Source organism: Oenanthe melanoleuca, chromosome 28, assembly GCF_029582105.1.
Source record: "Oenanthe melanoleuca isolate GR-GAL-2019-014 chromosome 28, OMel1.0, whole genome shotgun sequence".
Lineage (NCBI taxonomy): Eukaryota > Metazoa > Chordata > Aves > Passeriformes > Muscicapidae > Oenanthe > Oenanthe melanoleuca.
In genome coordinates, this window is record NC_079361.1 from 7708 (window position 1) to 33349 (window position 25642).

The 25642-nt window shown below is 41.1% G+C and overlaps 1 protein-coding gene across 3 annotated transcripts in view; it reads right to left on the bottom strand.

Moving 5' to 3' along the window:
* Positions 1–562: 562 nt before the first annotated feature.
* Positions 563–25642, bottom strand: part of RNF31 (ring finger protein 31) — a 40472-nt gene continuing 15392 nt past the window's right edge. For all 3 annotated transcript variants that reach the window (XM_056512680.1, XM_056512681.1, XM_056512679.1), the window contains 12 exons: positions 25292–25570; positions 23965–24144; positions 21398–21628; positions 19752–19925; positions 17252–17350; positions 16421–16510; positions 13890–14004; positions 10946–11064; positions 7693–7806; positions 6953–7010; positions 4930–5026; positions 563–3376 (listed from right to left, as the gene is read on the bottom strand). In XM_056512680.1, the coding sequence (XP_056368655.1) occupies positions 3148–3376; positions 4930–5026; positions 6953–7010; positions 7693–7806; positions 10946–11064; positions 13890–14004; positions 16421–16510; positions 17252–17350; positions 19752–19925; positions 21398–21628; positions 23965–24144; positions 25292–25570 (1785 nt within the window). In that variant the 3' untranslated portion in view covers positions 563–3147. The remainder of the gene's footprint in view (positions 3377–4929; positions 5027–6952; positions 7011–7692; positions 7807–10945; positions 11065–13889; positions 14005–16420; positions 16511–17251; positions 17351–19751; positions 19926–21397; positions 21629–23964; positions 24145–25291; positions 25571–25642) is intronic.

Sequence of the window (25642 nt, forward strand, 5' to 3'; positions counted from 1 at the left end):
TTCTTGCAGAGTTTAAGTGTGGTTTTAGGCATTTCTGAATTTTTTGTCTATTATTCGTGCGATTTTTGGGGGTTTTGTTCCATTAAATCACATTTCCTCTGGATATTTTGTCCATCCCTTTTCCTAGTGTTTTCCTCAGAAATCCTTGAAATGGCAATGGATTGATGGGCCATTTTTGGTTTTTTTAGTACAGATGTTAGGAGTTTTTCTGACCATTTCTTGTGCAATTTCTGGGGGATTTCTCTGTTTCTTAGTGCAAATTTTCAGGGATTTTCCCTTTTTTTTAGGCTAAATTTCTCCTTGATTTTTCCTGATGCTTTTCCCAGCAATCCTTGGAATTTTGGCAGGGTTTAAGTGTTGTACAGATTTCAGGAGTTTTTTGTCCATTTTTCGGGCCATTTTGTGTAATTTGGGTCATATTAACTCGCATTTCCTCTGCTGTCCTGGTTTTAAGGACAGGTATCTGCCAATAAAGGCAGAAGCTTCTTTTTGAAATGGAGAATGTAAACCCTCTCCCTCCAAATTACTATAAATTTCAAATTAAGGGGCTGTCAGGCAAAGATATGGCAATTCGGAATAACAGCTCTTTACTGAGAAAATTGAAACAAAATATTACAAAAAAAAAAAAAACCAATCCCGACCCTGACAGAATCAGAATACAATCTGACACCCCGTCAGTCAGAGCGCTGGTAGCAGTCCAGTCAAATGGTGGTTACAGTCCCCCTGCAGTGGCAGATGTGGTTCAGCTGAAGCAGTGCGCCTGTAGAAGGGTGCAGCCTTCCTCCAGAAGTCCAGGGATGATGTAGAAAGGGTCAGGCTTCTCCTCTGGAATCCAGTGGAAAGAAGGTAACTTGCTGTCCAAAATCTCAGTTTTTATCTAGGTAGGAAAGGCTTGGTTCCTCCCCCTGGCTGGAGCATCTCCCAATGGGACGATGTAATTTTATCAGTCATACAGTGGGACTTAATGGACCACAGCAGATGACATCTTCCTGGAGGGAGAATGGGTTGTGGAAAAGATAAAGTTGATTGCCCCATCTTGTCTTAATGATGGACCATTAGCAGATGGTAAGTACCACTGAGATAAATAATCACTCCCTCACCCAGTTTTAACAGATGGTGATAGAATACACATTTCTGGCCACATCAACCCAACACAAATGCCCGAAAATGTTCCAAAATCACAAAAAACTGCCCCAAAAATCTCCCAAACTGCTACAAAATGACCTCAAAATGACCCCAAAATTCCCCAAAAATGACCCCAAAATTCCCCAAAAATGACCCCAAAATTCCCCAAAATTGCTCCAAGATGACCCCAATTTCTCCCAAAATGTCCCCAAATTTCCCCCAAACTGCTCCTAAATGACACTGAGATCCCCCAAAATCACACCAAAATCCCCCAAATTCACCCCAAAACCCCATTTCCCCCCATTTTTTTTCCCATATTTTTCCCATTTTTTCCATACACGGTAATTTTGCCCATATTTGTTCCCCCTCATTTGCATATTGCCCGTGGTGGGCGTGGCCAGATGGGCACCTCCTCCCCCAGCAGTCAGCACAGGTGCAGTTGGTCCCCAAAATGCTCCCAAATTCTCCCAAAATGACCCCAAAAGGCCCCAAAATTGATCCTCATACTCCTCCAAATTTTCCCAAAATGTCCTGAAAATTCCCCAAAACTGCCCCCAAAATCTCTCAAACTGCTCCAAAATGACCCCAAAAATGCCCCTGAAATGACCCCAAATTTCCCCAAAATTGGCCCTAAATGACCCCAAAATTACCCAAAACTCCCTCAAAATGCCCCAAATTCTCTCGAAATATCCCCAAAGTGACACTACGTGTCCCCAAAATGTTTCAAAAATCCCCCAAAATGACCCCAAAATTTCCTCAAATTTTCCCAAACTCCCCCTAGATTTACCCCAAACTCCCCCAAATCCCCCAAAACCGCCATTTCCCCCACATTTTTCCATTTTTTCCCATTTTTCCTATATGGTCATTTTCCCTCATATAAGTCCTCCTCATTTGCATATTGCATGCAGTGGGCGTGACTGGACAGGCACCTCCTCCCCCAGCATTCAGCGCAGGCACAGTTGGTGCTTCGCTGAGTCACCGACCCCAAAATTACCACAAAAGGTCCTGAAATTGCTCCAAAATTATCCCAAATTGACCCAAAGTGACCCAGAATTCCCCCAAAATTACCCTAAAAATTCCCCAAGATGTCCCCAAATTGCCCCAAATTCCCCAAAATTCCCCAAAAACCCCCAAAATGTCCCAAAAATTCCCCAAAAATCTCCCAAACTGCTATGACATCAAACCCTCCAAAAATCACCCCAAAAACCCCCAAAACCACCATTTCCCCCATCTTTCCTGTTTTTTCCCATTTTTTTCCATTTTTTAGCGTATTTAGTCTTTTTTTTCCATTTTTCCCATATATGGTCATTTTGCCCATATTTGTTCCCCCTCATTTGCATATTGCCCGCAGTGGGCGTGACTGGACGGGCGCCTCCTCCACCAGCAGTCGGCGCAGGCACAGTTGGTGCTCGGGTGGGGTCACCGGCCTCAAGATGACCCCAAAAGGTCCTAAAATCGCTTCGAAATTAACCCGAATTGACCCAATATGACCCAAAAATGACCCCAAACTCCCTCAAAATGCCCCAAAATGATCCTAAATTACCCCAAAACTGTCCTTAAATGGCCCCAAAATGATCTCAAAGTGACCCTAAAATGACCCATAAATGACCCAAAAATTCCCAAAAATTGCCCCAAAATGATCCCAAATTTCCCCAAAATTGCCCCCAAATGTCCCCAGCCTTCCCAAAGTGACCCTAAATGACCCAAAATGTCCACAAAATTTCCCTAAATTCTCCCTAATGACCTCAAAATTCCCGAAAATGCCCTTAAAAGGACCCAAAATCACCCAAAATTGCCCCGAAATGACCCAAAATTGTTCCAAAATTGTTCCAAAATGCCCCAAAAATGAACGCAAATTTCCTCCAAATTCCCCAAATTCCCCCAAAAACGCAATTTCCCCCCATATTTATCAATTTTTTCCCACATTTTTTCCATTTTTGACCATATTTGATAATTTTTCCCATTTTCCCATATATGGTTATTTCTCCCATATACAGTCACTTTGCCTATATTTGTCCCCCCTCATTTGCATATTGCCCGTGGTGGGCGTGGCCGGATGGGCGCCTCCTCCCCCAGCATTCGGCGCAGGCGCAGCAGGTGCTCGGCCTCGCTCTCGCCAGGGCGACAGTGGCTCCTCCCGGCCGCCAGGTGGCGCTGGGCAGCAGCGCGCAGCTCGGCGGGTGTGTAGAGAGGGGCCGGGTCCAGCCCATGGCGGTTGATCAGGGACACCAGGTATTCGGTGTAGTGACCGCTGAATGAACAGAGAGTGACCAAAGTGACCAGTGAGTGACCACAGCCCAAAAAAAATCACTAAAAAATGCACAAAACGACCCAAAAATGCCCAAAATTGACGTAAAAATGCCTAAAAATGACTCAAAACCACCTCTAATTCACAATTGACCACTGAGTGACCACAACCCCAAAAAAGTCCTAAAAATGCCCAGAAGTTGACCCAAAATTGCCCAAAAATTACTCAAAATGACCAGAGTGACCAGTGAGTGACAAATGAGTGGCCACTAAGTGACCACAACCCAAAAAAATCCACAAAAAATCCACAAAAAAACCTAAAAAATGACCCAAAATTGATCCAAAATTGTCTAAAACTTACCAAGAGTGATCATTGAGCGACCACTGAGTGACCACAACCCCAAAAAGTCCCAAAAATGCCCCAAAAATGCTTTAAAAATGCCCTAAAAAATCCCAAAAAAGCCCAAAAATTGTCCCAAAATTGTGCGAAAATGACCAAGAGGGATCACTGAATGACCGCTGAGTGACCCTTGAGTGACCACTGAGTGACCAAAACCCCCAAAATGCCCAAAATCTCCTGAAAAAAACCCATAAAAATGCCCCAAAAATACCCTAAAAAATTACCCAAAATTACTCAAAATGACCACTGAGTGACCACTGAGCGACCATAGAGTGATCATAGACTGGGCATAGCAGCCTCGCTCTCACCCGGGCAGCAGCATCTCCTCCCGGCCACCAGGTGGTGCTGGGCGGCGGCGCGCAGCTCGGTGGGGCCATAAAGAGGGGTGAGGTCCAGCCCCTGGCGGTTGATCAGGGACACCATGTACTCGGTGTAGTGACTGCTAAGTGACCACTGAGTGACCAGTGAGTGACCACAGCACAAAAAAATCACAAGAAATGCCCCAAAAATGCTTTAAAAATGCCTAAAATTGACCCAGAATTGACCCAAAATTACGACTGACCACTGAGTGACCACTGAGTGACCAGTAAGTAACTACAACCCTAAAAATCCCAAAAAACCACCCCAAAAATGCTCTAATAAATCCCAAAATTTTCCTAAAATGACCCTGAGTGACCACTGACCACTGAGTGACCACAACCCCAAAAATGACCCAAAAAAGCCTCAAAAATGCCCAAAAAATGCTCTAAAAAATAAAAAAATCCCCAAAATTCCCAAAAAATCCCAAAATGACCCCGGAGTGACCAGTGACCGAGTGATCCCTGAGTGACCACTGAGTGATATCTGAGTTACCACTGAGTGACCAATGAGTGACCACTGAGTGCCTACAACCCCAAAAATGTCTCAAAAATGGCCCAAAAACGCAAAAAGAATGCCTTAAAAATGCTCTAAAAATAAAAATTCCAAAAAAATCACAAAAAAAAAAAAAAAAAAAAAATTCCAAAAAAATCCCAAAATTTTCCTAAAATGACCCGAGTGACCACTGACAACTGAGTGACCCCTGAGTCGCCACTGAGTGACCACAACCACAAAAATGCTCTAAAAATCCCCATGTTTTCCTAAAATGACCCCAGAGTGACCAGTGAGTGACCACTGACCGGCAGAGTCCAGCCTGTCCTGGAGCCGTTTCTCTCCCGCAGTTTTCATCCCTCAGCGTTGCCCCAAGCTCCTTCTGCTCCTGCACCGGGCACTGACCTGGGGAAAAAATAAAATTTTCGGGGTAAAAATGGGGATTTTGGGAAAATTTGGGGATTTGTGGGTTTTGGGGAGTTTGGGAGAAAATTTGGGGTTTTTTGGGGTGAAAAATGGGGATTTGAGGGGGATATCAGGGGATTTTGGGGGAAATTTTGGGGATCTTGGGAAGAATTTTGGGAAAAATTGAAATTTTGAGAATTTTAAAGAAAAACTTTTGTGGGAAAATTTAGGGATTTTGGGAGGAATTTTGGGAATCTTGGGCAAAAAATGTGAGGAAAATAAAGATTTTGTGGAGAAATTTGGGGATTCTGGGAAAAAATGGAAAGTTGGAGAGATTTTGAAGAAATTTGGGGGGAAAATAGGGAAATTTTAGAGTGAAAATTGGGGATTTTGGGGTGAAAAATGAGGATTTGGGGAAAAAAAATTGGGGGAAAATTGAGAATTTTGGGTGAAATTTGGGGATTTTCGTGGAAAAAAAAATTGGGGGATTTTGGGGGGGAACTTGGGAAATTTGGGAAGGAAAAAATTGGGGATTTTGGGAAAATTTGGGGATTTTTGGGGTGAAAAACAAGAATTTGGGGGAAAACTTGGAAATTTTTAGTGAAATTTTGTGGATTTTTGGGAAAAAAAATTGGGGATTTTGGGAAAATTTGGGGATTTTTGGGGTGAAAAACAGGAATTTGGGGGAAAATTTGGAAATTTTTGGTGAAATTTTGTGGATTTTTGGGAAAAAAAAATTGGGGATTTTGGGAAAATTTAGGGATTTTTGGGGTGAAAAACAGGAATTTGGGGGAAAATTTGGAAATTTTTGGTGAAATTTTGTGGATTTTTGGGGAAAAATAATTGGGGATTTTGGGGGTAAAAATGAAGATTTTGGGAAAAAATTCAGGAAAAAAGGGAACTTTGGGAAAAATTTGGGAAAATCTGGGGGGAAAATTGGGGATTTGGTGAAAAATTGGAGCTTTTTGGGGGGAAATTTTGGGGAAAAATTGGGGATTTTCAGAGAGAAAATTCGGGGATTTTTGGTAAAAAATTGGGGGAAAACTGGGAATTTTGGGGAAATTGGGGGATTTTTAAGAAATAAAAACTGGGGAAATTTGGAGGAAATTTGGGGATATAGGTATATTTTGGAGATTTTGGGAAAAAAATTGGGGATTTTTTTGGGGAAATTTGGTGGATTTTGGGAAAATTTGGGGATTTTGAGGGAAAATTTTGGGTAAAAAAGCAAATTTTGAGAAATTTTGGGAAAATTTGGGAAAAAATTGGGGGTTTTATGGTGAAAATTTGAGGATTTTGGGAAAAAGCTGGGGATTTTAGGGAAAAAATTCCAGGATTTTTGGTAAAAAGATGGGGAAAAATCAGAATTGTGGAACAGAAAAATGAGGGGAAAATTGAGGATTTTGGAGAAAATTTTGGGGATCTTTGGGGGAAATATGGGAAAAAAACTGGGATTTTGGGGAAAAATTTGGGGATTTTTAGGGTGAAAAATGAGGATTTTGGGGAAAAAACAGAAAATTGGGAATTTTGGGGAGAATACTGGGGATTTTGGGAGAAATTCAGGGATTTTGGGAAAATTTTGGGAAAAAATGGGAAATTTGGGAATTTTTTGGGGAATTGGGGGAAAAAATTGGGAAAAAATTGGGGGTTCTTCGGCTGAAAATTGGGGAATTTTTGGTAAAAAATTTGGGGGAAATCTGGAATTTTGGGGAAAACTTGGGGATTTTTGGGAAAAAAAAATTTGGGGGATTTCTGGGGTGAAATTCAGGGATTTTGGGGAAAATTTGGGGGATTTTAGGGGATTTTGGGAGGGTAATTTTGGGGATTTTAGGGGAAAATTTCAGAATTTTGATGAAATTCAGGGATTTTGGGAAAAAACTGGAAAAATTTGGGGTCTCCCAGTCCAAACCAGTACAAAGCAGTACCAACCAGTTGGGTTGGATGGGGCCTCAGGGGGCGGCTCCGTCTCAAAGGCGACATTCGCAGCCTGGGGAGAAAGCAGTGTGGACCAGTATGAACCAGTATGAATAAGTATGGACCAGTAACACCAAAATCCTTGATTTTTCTCCAATTTTTGCAATTTTTTCCCCAAAATTCCCTCCCAGGCCCTCCCAGCACAAACCAGTATAAACCACTACAAACTAGCAACCACCAATCCCATTTAACCCTTTCCTAACCCTCTTTTCCACCTTTCTTGGCTGTTTTTAACCTTTTTTTTGCCATTTCCACCGTTTTCCCCCATTTTTTCAGCTCTCAGTACAAACCAGTACAAACCAGCAACCCCCAATCCAGATTTAACCCTTTTTAACCTTTTTTCCCTGTATTTTCCTCATTTTTATTCCTTTTTTTTGCCGCTTTTTCACCGTTTTTTCACCTCCCAGTCCCTCCCAGTACAAACCAGTAATCCAAATCCCATGTAACCCTTTTTAACCCTTTCTTCATCCCTTTTTTCCCACTTCCCCCCATTTTTTGGGTTTTTTTAACCCTTTTCTTTGCTGTTATTTCCCATACTTTCAACCTCCCAGTCCCTCCCAGTATAAACCCCAAATCCCCTTTTTTAACCCTTTAACCCATTTTTTGGCCATTTCTTGGCTGTTTTCAACCCTTTTTTCACCATTTTCCCGTTTTTTCGCCTCCCAGTCCAAACCACTATAAACCAGAACTCTCACCGTGAGCAGCTGCTGGAGCCGGTCTGGGGCCCAGTCCCGCAGGTAGAACAGACAATCCCGAGGGTGGTGGCCATGAAGGGATCCCCGCAGGTGGCACTGAGGGGAGGGGCAGCTCTGGATTTTTTGGGGAGATTTTGGGGGGAAAAGGAAAAAAAAAATTAATGGGGAGAACTGGGGAAAATGGGGAAATCTGGGGAAAAAATGGGGGAAAATGGGGGAAAATGACCCAAAAATGAAACAAAATTGACTCAAAAATGACCTAAAAATTCCCAGGAAATTGACACAAAAACGACCCGATATTGACTGAAAATTGGTCCAAAATTGGCAGAAAAATGACCCAAAAACTGATACAAAAATAATAAAAAATTCCCTCAAAGAAGACCCAAAAATGGCCCAAACCCCACCCCCCCAAAATGGCACAAAAATTACACCAAACTGACCAAAAATTGACCCAAAATTGGAAAAAAATTGACCCAAAAATGAGCCAAAAATTACCTAAAAATTCACAGGAAATCGACCAAAAATTGGCAAAATAATGACCCAAAAACAGAAAAAAATTGAGAAAAAATTGCCACAAAAACAGTACAAAAATAACATGAAAATTCACAGGAAATTGACCAAAAAATTACCCAAAACTGACAGAAAAAATGGCAGAAAAATGGCTCAAAAATGATCCAAAAACTGTCATGAAAATGACACAAAATAATAAAAAATTGACCCCAAAATGATGCAAAAAAATATCACAAAAATGACTCAAAAATTAACTGCAAAATGGCGCAAAAATGACAGAAAAATTACCCAAAAAAAGACACAGAAGTGACCTAAAAGTTCACAGGAAATTGACCCAAAAATGCCACAAAAGTGACACAAAAATGACCCAAAATTGACGAAAAAATTGCACAAAAAGCATGAAAATGGCGCCAAAAATGCATGAAATTGACCCAAAATTGACCAAAAATTGACACAGAAATGGCACAAAAATGACCAAAAGATTAATGAAATAAGACACAAAAATTACCCAAAAATAACCTAAAAATTCACAGGAAATTGACCAAAAATTGGCACAAAAATGGTCACAAAAACTGACTTAAAATTGACCCAAAATTGGCACAAAATTAATCAAAATAAGAAAAACAAAGACAAAAAATCGGCCAAAAAATTGACCCCAAAATGACACAAAAATGACCCAAAATGATTTAAAAATAACTAAAAAATTACTCAAAAATTGATATAAAAGTGACATGGCACAAAAATGGCACAAAAACTACAAGAAAACGGAAAAAAAAGACAAAAAATTGTCACAAAGTGGCACAAAAATTATCCAAAAATAGCAAAAAAAAAGACAAAATTGATCCCAAAATGACACAAAAGTGACAAAAAATTGACTCTAAAAACACATGAAAATGTCACAAAAATGACATAAAAATGGCATGAAAATGACATGAAATTGACTCCAAAAATGGAAATAAAATTACAAAAACTTGACACAAAAATTAGCATCAAAATGACACAAAAAATGACATTAAAATGATCCAAAAATAGTACAAAAATGACCCAAAAATTACTTAAAAAATGAAATTGGCACAAAAATGAACCAGAAAATGTCAAGAAAATGATAAAAAATGACTAAACATTGACACTGAAATTGGCATGAAAATTACCCAAAAAATGATGCCGAAATGGCACCAAATTGCCCCCAAAATAACACAAAAATGGCAAAAAAACTCAGAATTGACTCAAAAATGGCACAAAATTGACCTAAAAGATGAAAAAAAATTAGAAAAAATTGACACAAAATTGCCACAACAATGACCCAAAAATAGCAAAAAACCAGAAAAAACTGGCACAAAAAATGACCCAGAATTGACACGAAAATAACACAAAAAAATGACCCAAAAAAGACCCAAAATATGGCAATGAAAAAAAAAAATTGACACAAGATTGGCACAAAAATGACCCAAAATTAGCACAAAAATCCACACAAAAAAAAATCATAAAATGACCCAGAAGTTGACCCAAAAGGGCCCCAAAATCCCCTCCCAGTTCCTCCCAGTATAAACGAGTAACCCAAATCCCATATTAACACTTTCTTAACCCTTTTCCCCCATATTTTCCCTATTTTTAAATCATTTTTCACCAAATTTTCACCGAATTTTCAGGTGTTTTCCCATTTTTCCCCTCCCCGTTCTCTCGCATTCCAAATCAGTATAAACCAGTACAAACCAGTAAGCGCAAACCCCCTTTTAACCCTTCCCCCTAATTTTCCTAATTTTTAACCCTTTTTCCCATTTTTTCCCTCCAAGTACAAACCAGTAACCCCAAACCCCATTTTAACCATTTTTAACCCTTTTCTCCCCATTTTAACTCATAATTTAGCAATTTTAACTCTTTTCCCCCATATTTTCTCCATTTTTAATAATTTTTCACCCAGTTTTTACCATTTTTTCACCATTTTCCCCATTTTTCCCCTCCCAGTCCCTCCCAGTACAAACCAGTAACCCCAAACCACCTCTTAACCCATTTTCCTGCATATTTTCCTAATTTTTACCCTTTTTTCACCATTTTTTGTCATTTTTTACCCGATTTTCACCATTTTCCCCCTCCCAGTCCAAACCAGTAACTCCTAGTTCACCCCTGACCTTCTCCCAGTACAAACTAGTAACCCCAAATCTGCATTTTCCCATTTTATCCCCATCTCCCCCCCATTTTCTCCTCATTTTTTCCTCATTTTCACCCAATTTTCACCCAATTTACCGCATTTTCCCCCCCAGTCCCTCCCAGTAACCCCAAACCCCATTTTAACCCATTTTCCCCCATATTTTCCTATTTTTTAGCCTTTTTTCACCATATTGTAATTTTTCATTCTATTTTCACCCAATTTCCACTATTTTCTCCTCCCAGTCCCTCCCAGTATAATCCAGTACAAACCAGTAACACCAAATCCCCACTTTTAACCCATTTCCCCCCATATTTTTCCCATTTTTAACCCCTTTTTCACCCATTTGTTACCATTTTTTCACCACTTCTCCCCTCCCAGTCCCTCCCAGTACAAACCAGTAAAAACCAGTACAAATCCGTAACCCCTAATCCCATTTCCCCTATTTTTTCCCCTTTTCTCCCATATTTTCCTCATTTTTAACCCTTTTTTCTCCATTTTTTCATCATTTTCCACCCAATTTTTACCATTTTTTCCCCATTTTTCCCCTCCCAGTCCCTCCCAGTATAAACCAGTATAAAACAGTGCAATTCTCACCCCAGGCTGGTGGAACTGGACCCCGCAGCCGGCACAGAACTGGTGCTGGCACTGGGAGCACTGGAAATGCAAACAGCCACCTCGGGCCAGGGCAAAGCACTGCCCGCACTGGGGGCACTCTGAAAGAAATAAAATTCATACAAGTTAACCAAAATTTGGGAAATTTTAAAAAAATTTGGTTTAATTTAGAAAATTGGGCAAAATTTGGGTGAAAATCATTGAAAAAACAGGGAAAAATGGGAAAAAGGAGAAAAAAAACTTCCCAAATTCTCGCTTTTCCCATTTTTTCCCAATTTTTCCATCTTTTCTCATTTTTCCCCATTTTTCCCATTTTTTCTCATTTTTCCCATTTTTTCCCATTTCCCCCCCATTTTTTCTCCTGTAATTGTGATTTTTTCCCCCCCAATTTTTCCCATTTTTTCCCTTTCTTTTCCTCATTCTTCCCATTTTTTTCTCCGATTATTTTGGTTTTTTTCCTTCTTTTCTATTTTTCCCCCATTTCTTCCCATTTCCCCCCCACACCATTTTACCCAATTTTTTCCCTGCTTTTTCCTTATTTTTTCCCATTTTTTCTCCCATAGTTTTGATCTTTTCTCCCATAATTCCCATTCTCCCCCATTTTTTCCCCTAAAATTTTCACTTTCCCCATTTTTTTCTCACTTTCCCCCTATTTTCCCCGGTTTTCCCCCTATTTTCTCCCATTTTTTCCCTAAAATTTTGATTTCCCCCATTTTTCCCATTTTTTCTGCTATAATTTTCTTTTTTTCCCATTTCCCCCTATTTTTCTGCCTTTATTTCACCAATTTTTCCCCATCTTACCCATTTTTTGTCCTGTAATTTTGATTTTTTTTCTCATTTTCCCCCCCAATAATTTTAATTTTTTCCCCATTTATCCCCATTTGTTCTTCATCTAATTTTAAAGTTTTTGTCATTTCCTTCCATTTTTCCATTTCCTCCCTGTTTTTTCCCATTTTCCCCCATTTTTTCCTATAATTTTCCAATTTTTTCCCTATTTTTCACTGTTTTTTTCCATTCTCCCCCATAATTCCCTTTTCCCCTATTTTTTCCCATTTTTCCCTATTTTTACCCAATTTTTCCGTCAATAAACTCAAATCCTTTCTCTTTCTTTCCCAATTTTTCCACATTTTTTTCTCCAATAATTTCCATTTTTTTCCCATTTCCCCTCCTATAATTCTGATTTTTTTTGTCATTTCCCCCATTTTTTCCCTATTTTTTCCACATTTCTTCCCATTTTTTCTCCCATAATTTTGAATTTTTTTCCCAATTTTTCTCCCATTTTTCCCCATTTTCCCCAATTTTTTGCAGTTTTCTTACCTATTTTCCATTTTTTCCTCCTATAATTTTTCATTTTTTCCCTTTCCCATTTTTCCCCTATTCTTTCCCCTTGTTCTTCCCATATTTTCCCAATTTTTCCCCAATTTTTTCCCCATCCTGTCCCCATTTTTTCCTCCAATAAATTTGATATTTTCCCCCATTTTTCTCCCCATTTTTTCTCTTATAATGTTATTTTTTCCCATTTTTCCCTATTTTTCCCCTCTGTTTTTTCACATTTTTCCCCCATTTTCCCTCATTTTTTTTCTTCTACATTTTTGGGATTTTTTTCCCATTTCCCCCATTTTTTCCCATTTCCCCCCCATTTTTCACCCCCGTTTTTTCTCCTATACTTTACATTTTTTCCAGTTTCCCCCGTTTTTTTTCAGATTATTTTGATTTTTTCCTCATTTTTTCCCCACTTTTTCCCTTTTTTTTCCCATTTTCCACCCCATTTTTTCTCTTAAAATTTTGTTTTTTTCCCCCCATTTTCCCCTCTTTTAATTTTGATTTTTTTTCTCAATTTCCCCCATTTTTTCCCAATTTTTCCCTTTTCCCATTTCGCCCCATTCTTTCTCCTATAGTTTTGATTTTTTCCCCATTTTCCCCCCATTTCCCCCATTTATAATTTTCTTTTTTTTCCATTTCCCCCATTTTTCCCCCATTTCTTCCTCCTCTAATTTTTTTTCCCTCTTTTTACCCATTTTTTCCTCATAATTGCCTTTCCTCCCCATTCCCCCCATTTTTTCCCCATTTCCCCCATTATCCCCATTATTCCCATTTCCCCATTTTCCCCCCAATTTTCCCCCATTTTTTCTTCTATAATTTCAACTTTTTCCCCCATTTTTCTATTTCCCCCCATTTTTTTCTTCTATAATTTTGATTTTTGCCCCAATTTTTTTTGCCTTTTTCCCCTTTTCCCCCCCATGTTTTTCCCCCATTTCTCCCAAATTTTTCTCTTATAATTTTCGGGTTTTTGTCATTTTCCCCCATTTTTTCGTCCTGTAATTGTGAGTTTTTTCCCTTTATTTCCCTACTTTCTCCCCAATTTCCTCCCAGTTTTTCTCCTATAATTCTGATTTTTGCCCCCTTTTCCCCCATTTTTTTCCTGTAATTTTCACTTTTTCCACATTTTTCATTTTCCCCACATTTTTTCTTTCATAATTCTGATTTTTTTTCCCATTTTTTCACCCATTTCCCCCAATTTTTCCCCCATTTTTTCTCCTATAATTTCAATTTTTTTTCCTTTTTTTCCCCCATAATTTCTATAATTCCCATTTTTCCCATTTCCCTCCATTTTTTCTCCTATAATTTTGATTTTTTTCTCATTTTCCCCCATTTTTTCTCCTATAATTTTGATTTTTTCCCCTGTTTTTTCCCTGCATTTTTTCTTCCTAAAATTTTGATTTTTCCCCCCCATTTTTTCTCCGATAATTTTGATTTTTTCTCATCATTTCCTCCTTACTTTTTCTCCTATACTTTTAATTTTTTTTCACTTTCCCCCTCATTTCCCCCCCATTTTTTTCCCCCATTTATTCTCTTATAATTTTATTTTTCCCCATTTCCCCACTTTTCCCATTTTCCCGTTTTCCCCCCATTTTTTCTCTCTCACCAATGCCCATCTCCCCCAAGAACGCCCCCAAGCCCTGGCTGGGCCCCGGTGTTTCCCTGGAGCGGAGCCACGACCCAAAATCAGTGCAGGACAGCGAGGAGTGACGAGGGTCCCACTGTCAGCAAAGCGTTAAGGTCAGTTGCTAAATATCCCATAATTTATCCTAAAAATTATCCTGAAAATTATCCTGAAAATCCCAAAAAAACCCCGACCCCAAAATCCCAAAAAACGACCCTGAAATCACAAAAAAAGGGAAAAAAAAAAGAGACAAAGAAATCCCAAAAATGCCCCAAAATTTCCAAAAATGGCTCAAAAATTGCAAAAAAAAATATTCACAGAATTCCAAGAAATGATCTCAAAATATTCCCCCAAAATGTCCCCAAATTCTACCACAAATCCCCCAAGAAACATCCTCAAAAATCCCCAAAACTGTCCCAAAACTCCCCCCAAGAATCCATGAAATTGTCCCAAAAATATCCCCAAACCTTCCACAAAATTCTGCCAAAAATCTCCCCAAAAAATCCCAAAATTCCACTAAATGATGCCAAAATTATCACAAAATATCCCCCAAAAAATATTTTTGAAAAATTCCAAAAATTCCATTAAAAAATTGGACCCCAAATCCCCCAAAATGGTCCCGAAATCAGTGTAGGACAGGGAGGAGTGATAGGGGTCCCACTGCCAGCAAAGGGTTAAAATCAGTCCCAAAGTATCCCAAAATTACCTCAAATCTATCCCAAATATTCTCAAAAAAACCAGACCCCAAAGTCCCAATAACCCTGAAATTGCCAAAAGATGGCACCAAAATCACAAAAATATGAAAAAAAAAAAAGAGACAGATCCCAAAAGTGTCCCCAAAATCCCCCCAAAAAATCCCAAAAAATCCCCCAAATTATCCCAAAAATCCCAACAATATCCCCCCAAAAATCCAACCCTGATATCCCAAAAAATGGCACCAAAAATCACCAAGAAAGTCATAAAAATGTTCCAAAATTCCTGAATAGTCTGAAAAAGGCCCAAAAAAAAATCCCAAAATTTCATTAAATGATCCCAAAATCATCCCAAAAATTATCCCAAAATTTCATTAAATGATCTCAAATTAATCAAAAAAATTCTCCCCAAAATGTGCCCAATATACCCCAAAAATCTCCCAAAATCTATGAAATTGTCCCAAAAATATCCCAAAAAATTCCACAAAATTCTGCCAAAAATCCCCCCCAAAAATGCTAAAACTCCATAGGATTATCCTCAAAATTACCCCCAAAATTCCAAAAAATGACACCAAAAAATATCCCTAAAATGCCCCTGAAAATTCTCCAAAACTCCACGAAATTATCCAAAAAATTCCCCCCAAAAATCCCAAAAATATCCAAAAAAATCCAAAATTTCCATTAAAAAATTGAATCACAAAATGCCCCAAAAATGGCCCCAAAATCAGAAAAAAGAGGGAAAAACATCACAAAAAAGGCCCAAAAATCCTCCGCAAAAATCCCAAAAATATCCCAAAAAACCTGCAAAAAAATCCCCCAAAAATTCCCCAAAAAAATCTCCAAAAATCATAAAAAATTCCCCAAATTCCTTAAAATTATCCCCAAATTTTGCCCAAATTTTGCCCAAAAATTCCATAAAATTATCCCAAAAAATCCACAAAAATCCCCCCAAATATCCCAAAAATTCCCCCCAAAAATTTCCCAAAAATATCCCAAAAAAATCCCCAAAAATCAAAAAATATCCCAAAATTATATTAAAAAAATCCCCAAAATATCCCAAAAAATCCCCCAAATAATCCTCCAAAATTCCACAAAATTATCCCAAAATTCTCCCAAAAATCTCCACACAAAATGCTCAGAATTCCCTAAAATTATCCCCCCCAAAAAAACCCAAAAATTCCCCCCCAAAAATCCCGAAAAATTAAAAAAAATAAATTCCAAAAATTATCCCAAAAAACTACTAAAAAATCTCAAAAATTCCCAAAAAATTCACAAAAAAATTCCCTAAATCCCAAAAATTCCCAAAATTCCACAGATTTATCCCAAAAAATCCCCCCAAAAATTTGCAAAATATCCCCCCCAAAAAAAAACCCAAAAAATTGGACGTAAAATCCCCCAAAAAATGGCCCCAGAACCCTCAAACCAGTACAAACCAATATAAACCAGTATAAACCAGTAACCCCAAAAATCCACTTTTAAACTCTCTAACTCCATCCCAGTTCATTCCCAGTCAAAACAGGTATAAACCAATAAGAAAAAAACCCAAATCAGTACAAACCACTATAAACCAGTAACCCCAAAATCCCAATTTAACCCTGTTTTAACCCTTTAAATCCCCTCCTAGTTCATCCCAGTTCATTCCCAGTCCCTCCCAGTCCAAACCAGTAAAAACCAGTATAAACCAGTAACCAAGCCCCCATTTTTAACTCTTTAACCCCCTCCCAGCACCCCCAAATCCCCTCCCAGTCCCTCCCAGTTCATTCCCAGTACAAACCAGTAAGAAAAAACCCCAAACCAGTATAAACCAGTATAAACCAGTACCGGGAGCTGGCAGCGGGGACAGCACTGCTTGTGGCACTGGGGACACTGGGCGGGGCCGCGCTCAGCCTCAAAGATGAACCCGAAGGAGCACTGGGGCAAATTGGAAGTTACTGGTTTATACTGGGAAGGACTAGTTTGAACTGGGAGGCTCCCAGTATGAACCAGTTCAAAGCACTAAGGGAAAAATTGCATCCCAATATAAACCAGCAAGGGAAAATCACAAACCAGTATAAACCAGTAACACAAAAAACTTTTCCCAGTTCATCCCAGTAACTCCCAGTTCAAACCTGAAAAAAAATCTCAAACCAATATAAGACAGTATAAACCAATATAAAACAGTAACCCCAAATCCCCTCCCAGTATAAACCAGTAACCCCAAAATCTCTTCCCAGTTCATCCCAGTTCCCTCCTAGTTCAAACCAGTAACTCCCAGTATAAACCAGTAACTCTCAGTATAAACCAGTAAGCCCCAAATCCCAAACCAGTATAAGCCAGTATAATCCAGTAACTCCCAGTAACCCCAAATTCCCTCCCAATATAAACCAGTAACTCCCAGTAACCCCAAATTCCCTCCCAGTTCCCTCCCAGTTCAAACCAGTAACCCCCAAAACAAGACCAGGAACTCCCAGTATGAAACCAGTAAGGAAAAACCCAAAACCGGTACAAACCAGTACAAACCAGTAAAACCCAAATCCCCATTTTTAACCCTTTAACCCCCCTCCCACTTCACCCCAGTTTGCTCCCAGTGCCCTCCCAGTCCAAACCAGTAACCCCCAAACCCCTCCCAGTACAAACCAGTATAAACCAGTATAAACCATAATAAACCAGTACATGGGGGCACCACAGGAACTGGGGGTCCTTCAGCAGCTCCAGTTCCGTCAACTTCCGGGTCACGAGGCCGAAGGTGTCAGGGTCCAAACACTGCCGCAGCTGCACCAGTATAAACCAGTAAAAACCAGTATAAACCAATAAGCCCTCCCAGTATGAAAAAACCCCAAACCAGTAAGGGAAAAACACAAACCAGTATAAACCAGTAAGGGGAAATAGGGAATTGGGGGATCCCAGTGGGTTTTAAAGGCTTCCCAGTACAAACCAGTATAAACCAGTAAGCACTCCCAATATGAACCAGTAAGTAAAAATCCCAAACCACTATAAACCAGTAATCTTCAAATCACTGTATTTAATCCTTTAACTCTCTCCAAGTTCATCCCAGTTTGTTCCCAGTGGTCTCCCAGTATAAACCAGTACAAGCCAGTATAAACCAGTATAAACCAGTAATCCCAAATCCCCATTTCTTCCCTTTTCCACCCATTTTTAACCCTTTAATGCCATCCCAGTCCCTCCCAGTTCATCCCAGTTTGTTCCCAGTGCCCTCCCAGGTCATACCAGTAACCTCCCAGTACAAACCAGTATAAACCAGTAACCCCAAATCCCAATTTTTCCCCATTTTTCTGCCTTTTTAACTTTTTAATCCCCTCACAGCGCCTCCCAATTCATCTGTTTGTTCCCAGTGCCCTCCCAGTCCAAACCAGTATAAACCAGTAATCCCATTCCCCCGTTTACCCCATTTTCAACCCTTTCTCTGCTGTCATTTCACCGTTTTTTGCCGTTTTTTCACCATTTTTCCTCGTGTTTTTTTCCCCTCCCAGTCCAAACCAGTCCTGACCAGTCCAAACTGGTTACCTGTGGCTCCAGCCTGGACCAGTACCAGAGGCACTAGGCCTTGTCCCAGTCCAAACGAGCGACTCCCAGTATAAACCAGTAATCCCAAATGCCCATTTTTTCCCCCATTTCCCCCATTTTTACCCTTTAATCCTTTCCCAGTCCCTCCCAGTTCATCCCAGTTTGTTCCCAGTATAAACCAGGAACCCCAAATCCCAATTGCCCCTCATTTTTAACCCTTTAATCCCCACGCAGTTCATCCCAACTTTTATTCCCAGTCCCCTCCCAGTTCATCCCAGTGCCCTCCCAGTACAAACCAGTATAAACAGGTAACCCCAAATCCCCATTTTCCCCATTTCTTGCTCATTTTAACTCTCTTTTCACCATTGTTTGACTACTTTTCCCTGCTCAGTCCCTCCCAGATCATCCCAGTTCATCCCAATAACCTCCCTGTATAAACCAGTACAAACAAGTATAAATCAGTAACCCTGCATAACCCCATTTTTCCCCATTTCTTGCTCATTTTTAAACCTTTTTTCACAGTTTTTTCACTATTTTCCCCTCCCAGACCCTCCCAGTTCATCCCAGTGCCCTCCCAGTATAAACCAGTAACCCCAAATCCCCATTTTAACCCTATTTTCACCGTTTTCCCACCATTTTTCACCGTTTTTTCACCTTTTTGCCATTTTTTCGCCATTTCTCCCTGTGTTCTTTTTCCCCTCCCAGTCCAAACCAGTCCTGAGCAGTACAAACCAGTTACCTGGGGCTCCAGGGTGGACCAGTACCAGAGGTGCTGGGGTGCGGGCCTCGTCACAGCCCAAACCAGTAAAAATCAGTACAAACCAGTAACCCCAAATCTCCATTTTCCCCATTTTCACGCATTTTTAACTCTTTAATTCCTTTCCAGTCCCTCCCAGTTCATCCCAGTTTGTTCCCAGTGCCATCCCAGTTCATCCCAGCCCCCTCCCAGTCCAAACCACTATAAACCAGTATAAACCAGTAACCCCAAACCCCCATTTCCCCCATTTTCCCCATTTCTTGCTGATTTTTAACCCTTTTTAGGCTGTTTTTTCATAGTTTTCCCCCTCCCAGCTCATCCCAGTTCCCTCCCAGTCCAAATCAGTCCAAACCTGGGACTCCAGCATGGACCAGTAGCAGAGGTGCTGGGCCTCATCCCAGTCCAAACCAGTGATTCCCAGTATAAACCAGTAACCCCAAATCCCCATTTTTTCCCTTTTTCTACCATTTTTAACCCTTTAATCCGCTCGCAGTCCCTCTCAGTTCATCCCAGTTTGTTCCCAGGTCCCTCCCAGTTAATCCCAGTAACCTCCCAGTATAAACCAGTATAAAATCAGTATAAACCAGTATAAAATCAGTATAAACCAGTATAAAATCAGTAACCCCAAATTCCCATTTTCTCCAATTTCTTGCTCATTTTTAACGTTTTTTAACTGTTATTTCACCATTTTTCCCTTCTCAGTTCATCCCAATGACCTCCCAGTCCAATCCAGTACCAGTATAAACCAGTAACCCCAAACCCCCATTTTCTGCTGTTTCCCCCCATTTTTAACCCTTTCTCTGCCATTTTTTCACCATTTTTCGCTGTTTTTTCACCGTTTTTCCCAGCGCTTTTTTCCCCTCACAGTATAAACCAATCTAAACCATTTACCTGTGGCTCCAGTGTGGACCAGTACCAGAGTCTTTCGGCCTCGTCCCGCAGGTCTGGGCGGCCGCAGCTGGGGCAGCCCAAGGCGCCAACGCCGCGCTCACGGACACCGACGGTGAAATGGAGCCGGAAGCACTCGGGGCACAGCGGGCATGAGCAGCCGGGCAGCCACTGCATCTGCACCAGTGTAAACCAGTATAAACCAGTATGAACCAGTATGAACCAGCCACAATGGATTTCTATGGTGGTACTGCCCCCTGGTGATAACATAAGGAATTGCAAGCATTAAAAATTAAAGCTGTATAAACCAGTATGGACCGGTATGGACCACTATGGACCAGTGTGGACCGGAATAAACCAATATGGGTCAGTATGAACCAGTATGGACTGGTATGGACCAGTATAAACCAGTATGGACCAGTAAAACCCAGCCACAATGGGTTTCTATGCTGGTGCTGCCCCCCGTTGGTCACTAAGAGAATTGCAGGCATTAAAGAGTTAAACCAGTTGCTCCCAGTTAGTCCCAATAACCACAAAACAGTATAAACCAGTATGAACCAGTACAAAGCAGTATAAAGCAGTATGGACTAGTATGGACCAGTACAAACCAGTATGGACAGGTATGGACCATTATGGACTGGTATAAACCAGTATGGATTGGTATGGACCGGTATGGACCAGTATGGACCAATCTAAACGAGTATGGACGGATATGGACCAGTATAAACCAGTGTTTGTTTTGGACCAATAAGAACCAGTAAGGTTTCCCATAACGAGTTTCTATGGCGGTCAAGGACGGACTGGCAGGCATTAAAGAGCTAAACCAGTTGCTCCCAGTTCATCCCAGTATGGTTCCAGTTGCTCCAAACCAGTATAAACCAATATGAACCAGTATAAATCAGCATAAACTAATAGTGGCACAAATTAAAATCATCAAAACACCAAACCAGTATAAACCAGTTCAGTTCACCCCAGTTCATCCCAGTAACCCCAAATCCCATCCCAATAAGCTCCCCAGTAACCCCAAACCAGTATAAACCAGTACAAACCTGTGCAAATCAGTACAAACTAGTATACACCAGTACAAACCAGTATAAACCAGAAAGCCCAAATCTCCATTTGCCCTCATTTTTAACCCTTTAATCCCCTCCCAGTCCTTCCCAAACCACTCCCAGTTCCTCCCAGTTTCCCAGTATAAACCAGTACAAACCAACAACCCCAAATCCCCATTTTCCCTCCTTTTCCCCCCTTTTAACCCTTTAATGCCCTCCCAAATCCCCTCGCAGTCCCTCCCAGTACAACCCAGCCCCCTCCCAGTATAAATCAGCATAAACCAGTAACCCCAAATTCCCATTTTCCCATTTCCCCCATTTTTAACCCTTTAATCCCCTCCCAAACCCCTCCCAGTTCACTCCCAGTACAACCTTCCAGTTGTTCCTTCCCAGTATAACGCAGCCCCCTCCCAGTATAAACCAGTCGAAACCACTATAAACCAGTAACCCCAAATCCCATTTTAACCATTTCTCCTCCCTTTCATCCCCATTTCCCCCATTTTTAACCCTTTAATTCCCTCCCAATCCCTCCCAGTACAACCCTTTAATTCCCTCCCAGTATAAACCAGCATCCTTCCAGTATAAACCAGTACACACCAGTTGCCGCGGCAGCCCCCAGCCACAGACAGCACACTCGCACCTCAGCCGCCTCCTCAGCGCCGCGCGGTCGGCACAGGACCCCACAGCCTCCACCAGTTCAACCAGTAAAGGTTCCTTACTGGGATGGGGCACCACTCCCAGTCCCAGCTCCCGGCCCAGCGTGGCCACCAGCAGCGCTCGGCCCCAGCTGGCCACGGGCAGGGAGGCCAAGATCTGACGGACCAGGGCCTGCAGGGCAAACCAGTATGGACTAGTATAAACCAGTTAATAAATATGTGAAACCAGTAATGAAAAACAGGAAACCAGTAAGGAAAAATGAGAAATCAGTAAGTAAAAATGAGAAACCAATATGGACCATAAGCCCAAATCTTATGCCAATGACCCTAAATTCCCTTCCAGTGACTGTGAAGCCCATCCCAGTTCATCCCAGTAAGCCCAGACCACAAATCAGTATAAACCTGTATGAACCAGTAACGAAAAATGGGAAACCAGTAAGTAAAATGAGAAACCAGTATGGACCAGTAAGCCCAAATCCCATCCCAGTGACCCTAAATTCCCTTCTAGTGGCGCTAAAGTCCACCCCAGTTCATCCCAGTAAGTCCAGACACCAAACCAGTATAAACCAGTATGAACCAGTATAAACCAGTAACAAAAAAAGAAGAAAACAGTAAGGAAAAATATGAAACCAGTAACTCCCAGTAAGCCCAAATCCACTCCCAGCTCATCTCAATAATCCGAATTCCACTCCCAGTCCATCCCAGTTCATTCCAGTTCACCCCAGTATACCCCAAATCCCAAACCAGTATAAACCAGTAAAAACCAGTAAGAAATAAAATCAGTAAGAAAAAATCAGAAACCAGTAAAAATCAGTAATCCCAAACGCTCTCACCATAGTGCCAAATCCCCTCCCAGTGACACCAAATCCTCTCCCAGTTCATCCCAGTTCATTCCAGTAAGCCCCAGCTCTCAAACCAGTATTAACCAATTATAATCAGTAAGGAAAAATGCGAAACCAGTTAGGGAAAACAAGAAACCAATAACTCCCAGTAAACCCAAATCCCTTCCCAGTGACCTTAAATTCCCTCCCAGTTCATCCCATTAAGGTCAAACTCCAAACCAGTATAAACCAGTATGAACCAGTAAGGAAAAATGCAAAATCAGTAAGAAAAAATAAGAAACCTGTATGGGCCAGTAAGCCCAAAATCCATCCCCGTTCATCCCAGTGACCCTAAATCCATTCCCAGTTAATCCCAGTTCATCCCAGTAAGCCCAGACTCCAAACCAGTATAAACCAGCAAGGAAAAAAGTGAAACCAGTAAGAAAAAATGAGAAATCAGCGAGGAAAAATGAAAAACCTGTAGAAATCAGTAAGCCCAAATGCTCTCACAATAGAGCCAAATTCCCTCCCAGTGACCTCAATCCTCTTCCAGTTCATCCCAGTAACCCCCAAACCAGTATAAGGAGAAATGAGAAACCAGTAACAAAAAACGAGAAACCAGTATGAAAAAATGAGAAACCAGTATGGACCAGTAGGCCCAAATCTCATGTCAGTGACCCTAAATTCCCTTCCAGTGACCATGAAGCCCATCTCAGTTCATCCCAGTCCATCCCAGTAAGCCCCAGACCCCAAACCAGTATAAACCAGTATGAACCAGAAGCAAAAAAGAAGAAACCAGTAAACCAAAATGAGAAACCGGTATGGACCAGTAAGCCCAAATCTCCTCCCAGTTCATCCCAGTGATCCCAAGTTCCATCCCAGCTCATCCCAGTAACCTCAGACCTCACACCAGTAAAAAAAAAAAAAGGGTAAAAAAAAAAAAGTGAAACTGGTAAGGAAAAAACAAGAAACCAGTAAGGAAAAACACGAAACCAGTATGGACCAGTAAGCCCAAGTCCCATCCCAGTGATCCTAAAACCCATCCCAGTTCATCCCAGTAATCCCCAGGCCCCAGACCAGTATAAACCAGTAAAAACCAGTAAGAAAAAAAGCAAAACCAGTAAGTAAAAATGTGAAACCAGTAAGAACCAGTAACCCCAAACCCCTTCCCAGTATAAATCAGTAACCCCCAAACCCTCTCCCAGTACAAACCAGTAACCCCAAAATCCCTCCCAGCATAAACCAGTATAAACCAGTAAGCCCCAAACCCCCTCCCAGTACAAACCAGTAACCCCTAAACTCCTCCCAGTATAAAACAGTAACCCCAAATCCCCTCCCAGTATAAATCAGTAACCCCAAACCCCCTCCCAGTATAAACCAGCAACCTCTAAATCCCCTCCCAGTACAAACCAGTAATCCCCAAATCTCTTCCCAGTATAAACCAGCAACCCCCAAACCCCTCCCAGTCCCTCCCAGTATAAACCAGTAACCTCCAAACTCCTCCCAGTATAAACCAGTTCATCCCAGTAAGCCAGAACTTGATCCCAGTACAAACCAGTGACCTCCAAAAATCCTCCCAGTCCAAACCAGTATAAACCAGTACAAACCAGTAACCCCCAAACCCCCTCCCAGTTCATCCCAGTAACCTCAAACCCCCTCCCAGTCCAAACCAGTATCCCCCAGTCACCTGCAGCTCGGTGCGGTTGAAGTCCAGCCCAGGCTCCACCCCCTGGAAGTGACGTAAATGAAAGGGGTGGAGCCGGAGTCGCTGTAGTTCCCTCAGTGCCCCCCAGTGGCAGCCGTGGTGTCGCTGCAGCGCCTGCGACGAGACCGGCGCAGGGAAACCCAGGCTGGACAGCAGGCGCAGCTGGGATCAGTATAAACCAGTATAAACCAGTTTGGACTAGTGGAAACCAGTATGGACCAGTATAAACCAATATAAACCAGAATAAGCCAATATAAACCAGTAAAAAGCATTAAAATTTCCATTTATACACTCAGAACTGCCTGAATGAATCAGTACAGACCAGTATAAATCAGTCTGGACCGGTATAAAGCAGTATGAACTGTTTTGGAGTGGTTTAAACTGGTTTGAGTTGGTTCGGACCAATTTGAACCAGTATAAACCAGTTAAAGATATTACAAAGCACAAATATCCCAATTATTTAATCAAAAATGACTGAATTTGGACCGGTATGGACCAGTTTAAACCAGTATAAACCAGTATGGGCCAGTTTGGACTGGTAAAGACCAGCATGGGCAAGTACAAACTGGTTTGGACTGGTTTGAGTTGATTAAGACCAGTATAAACCAGCATAAATCAGTAAAATCCACCGAAATTCCCCATTTTAGACCAAAATCTGCCTGGTTTAGACAAGTCTGGACCAGCATAAACCAATTTCGACCAGTATAAATCAGTATGAATTGTTTTGGAGTGGTTTAAACTGGTTTCGGTTGGTTCGGACCAGTTTAAACAAGTATAAACCAGTTAAAGATACTAGAAAGCACAAAAATCCCCATTTTTGGATCAAAAATGACTGAATTTGGACCAGTATAGACCAGTTTAGACCAGTATAAAACAGTTTGGACCAGTAAGAACCAGTATAAACCAGTATGAATTGGTTTTAAGTGTTTTGGATTTGTTTGGACTGTAAAATGCACCAAAATCCCAATTTTTTGAACCAGTTCTGCCTGGTTTACATCCGTATGGACCAGTATAAACCAGCATAAACCAGTCTGAACCAGTTCAGACCAGTATAAACCAGAACAGACCCAAACTTCCACCATTTTGAATCCAATTACCGCTATTTTGAAATCGATTTCCACCATTTTGGATCCAATTTCCACCATTTTGGACACAATTTCCACCATTTTTACTACAATTTTCACCATTTTGGACCGAATTTCCGCCATTTTGGAATAAATTTCTGCCATTTTTGATCCAATTTCCTCCATTTTGGATCCAATTTCCACCATTTTGAAACCCAATCTTCAAGCCCCTCCCCCTTTCTCACCTGCTGCTTGCGCCGACCAATCAGAGCACAACGAGCATGGTCCAGCCTCCCCTCCCCTTCCAGCCATGCCCAGGCGGCTTCGGCCAATGAGAGCGGACCCAGGGACGCCCCGCCGCCATTTGGGGTGGGATCCAGTAGGGCCTTGAGGACCCCTCCAAGGCGACTCCGGAAGTGTCTGATTTGGGTGTCCAGGTCGGAGGAGGGGTCAGAAAATTCGGGAATTTCGGAAAAAGGGGCGGGGCCGAGGGATTCTGGGGGGAGGCCTTGAGATTCAGCGGCCTGGAAAAGAAGGAAAAAATTCCAAAAAAATTACAAAAATTTCCAAAAAAAAAAAAAAAAAAAAAAAAAAAG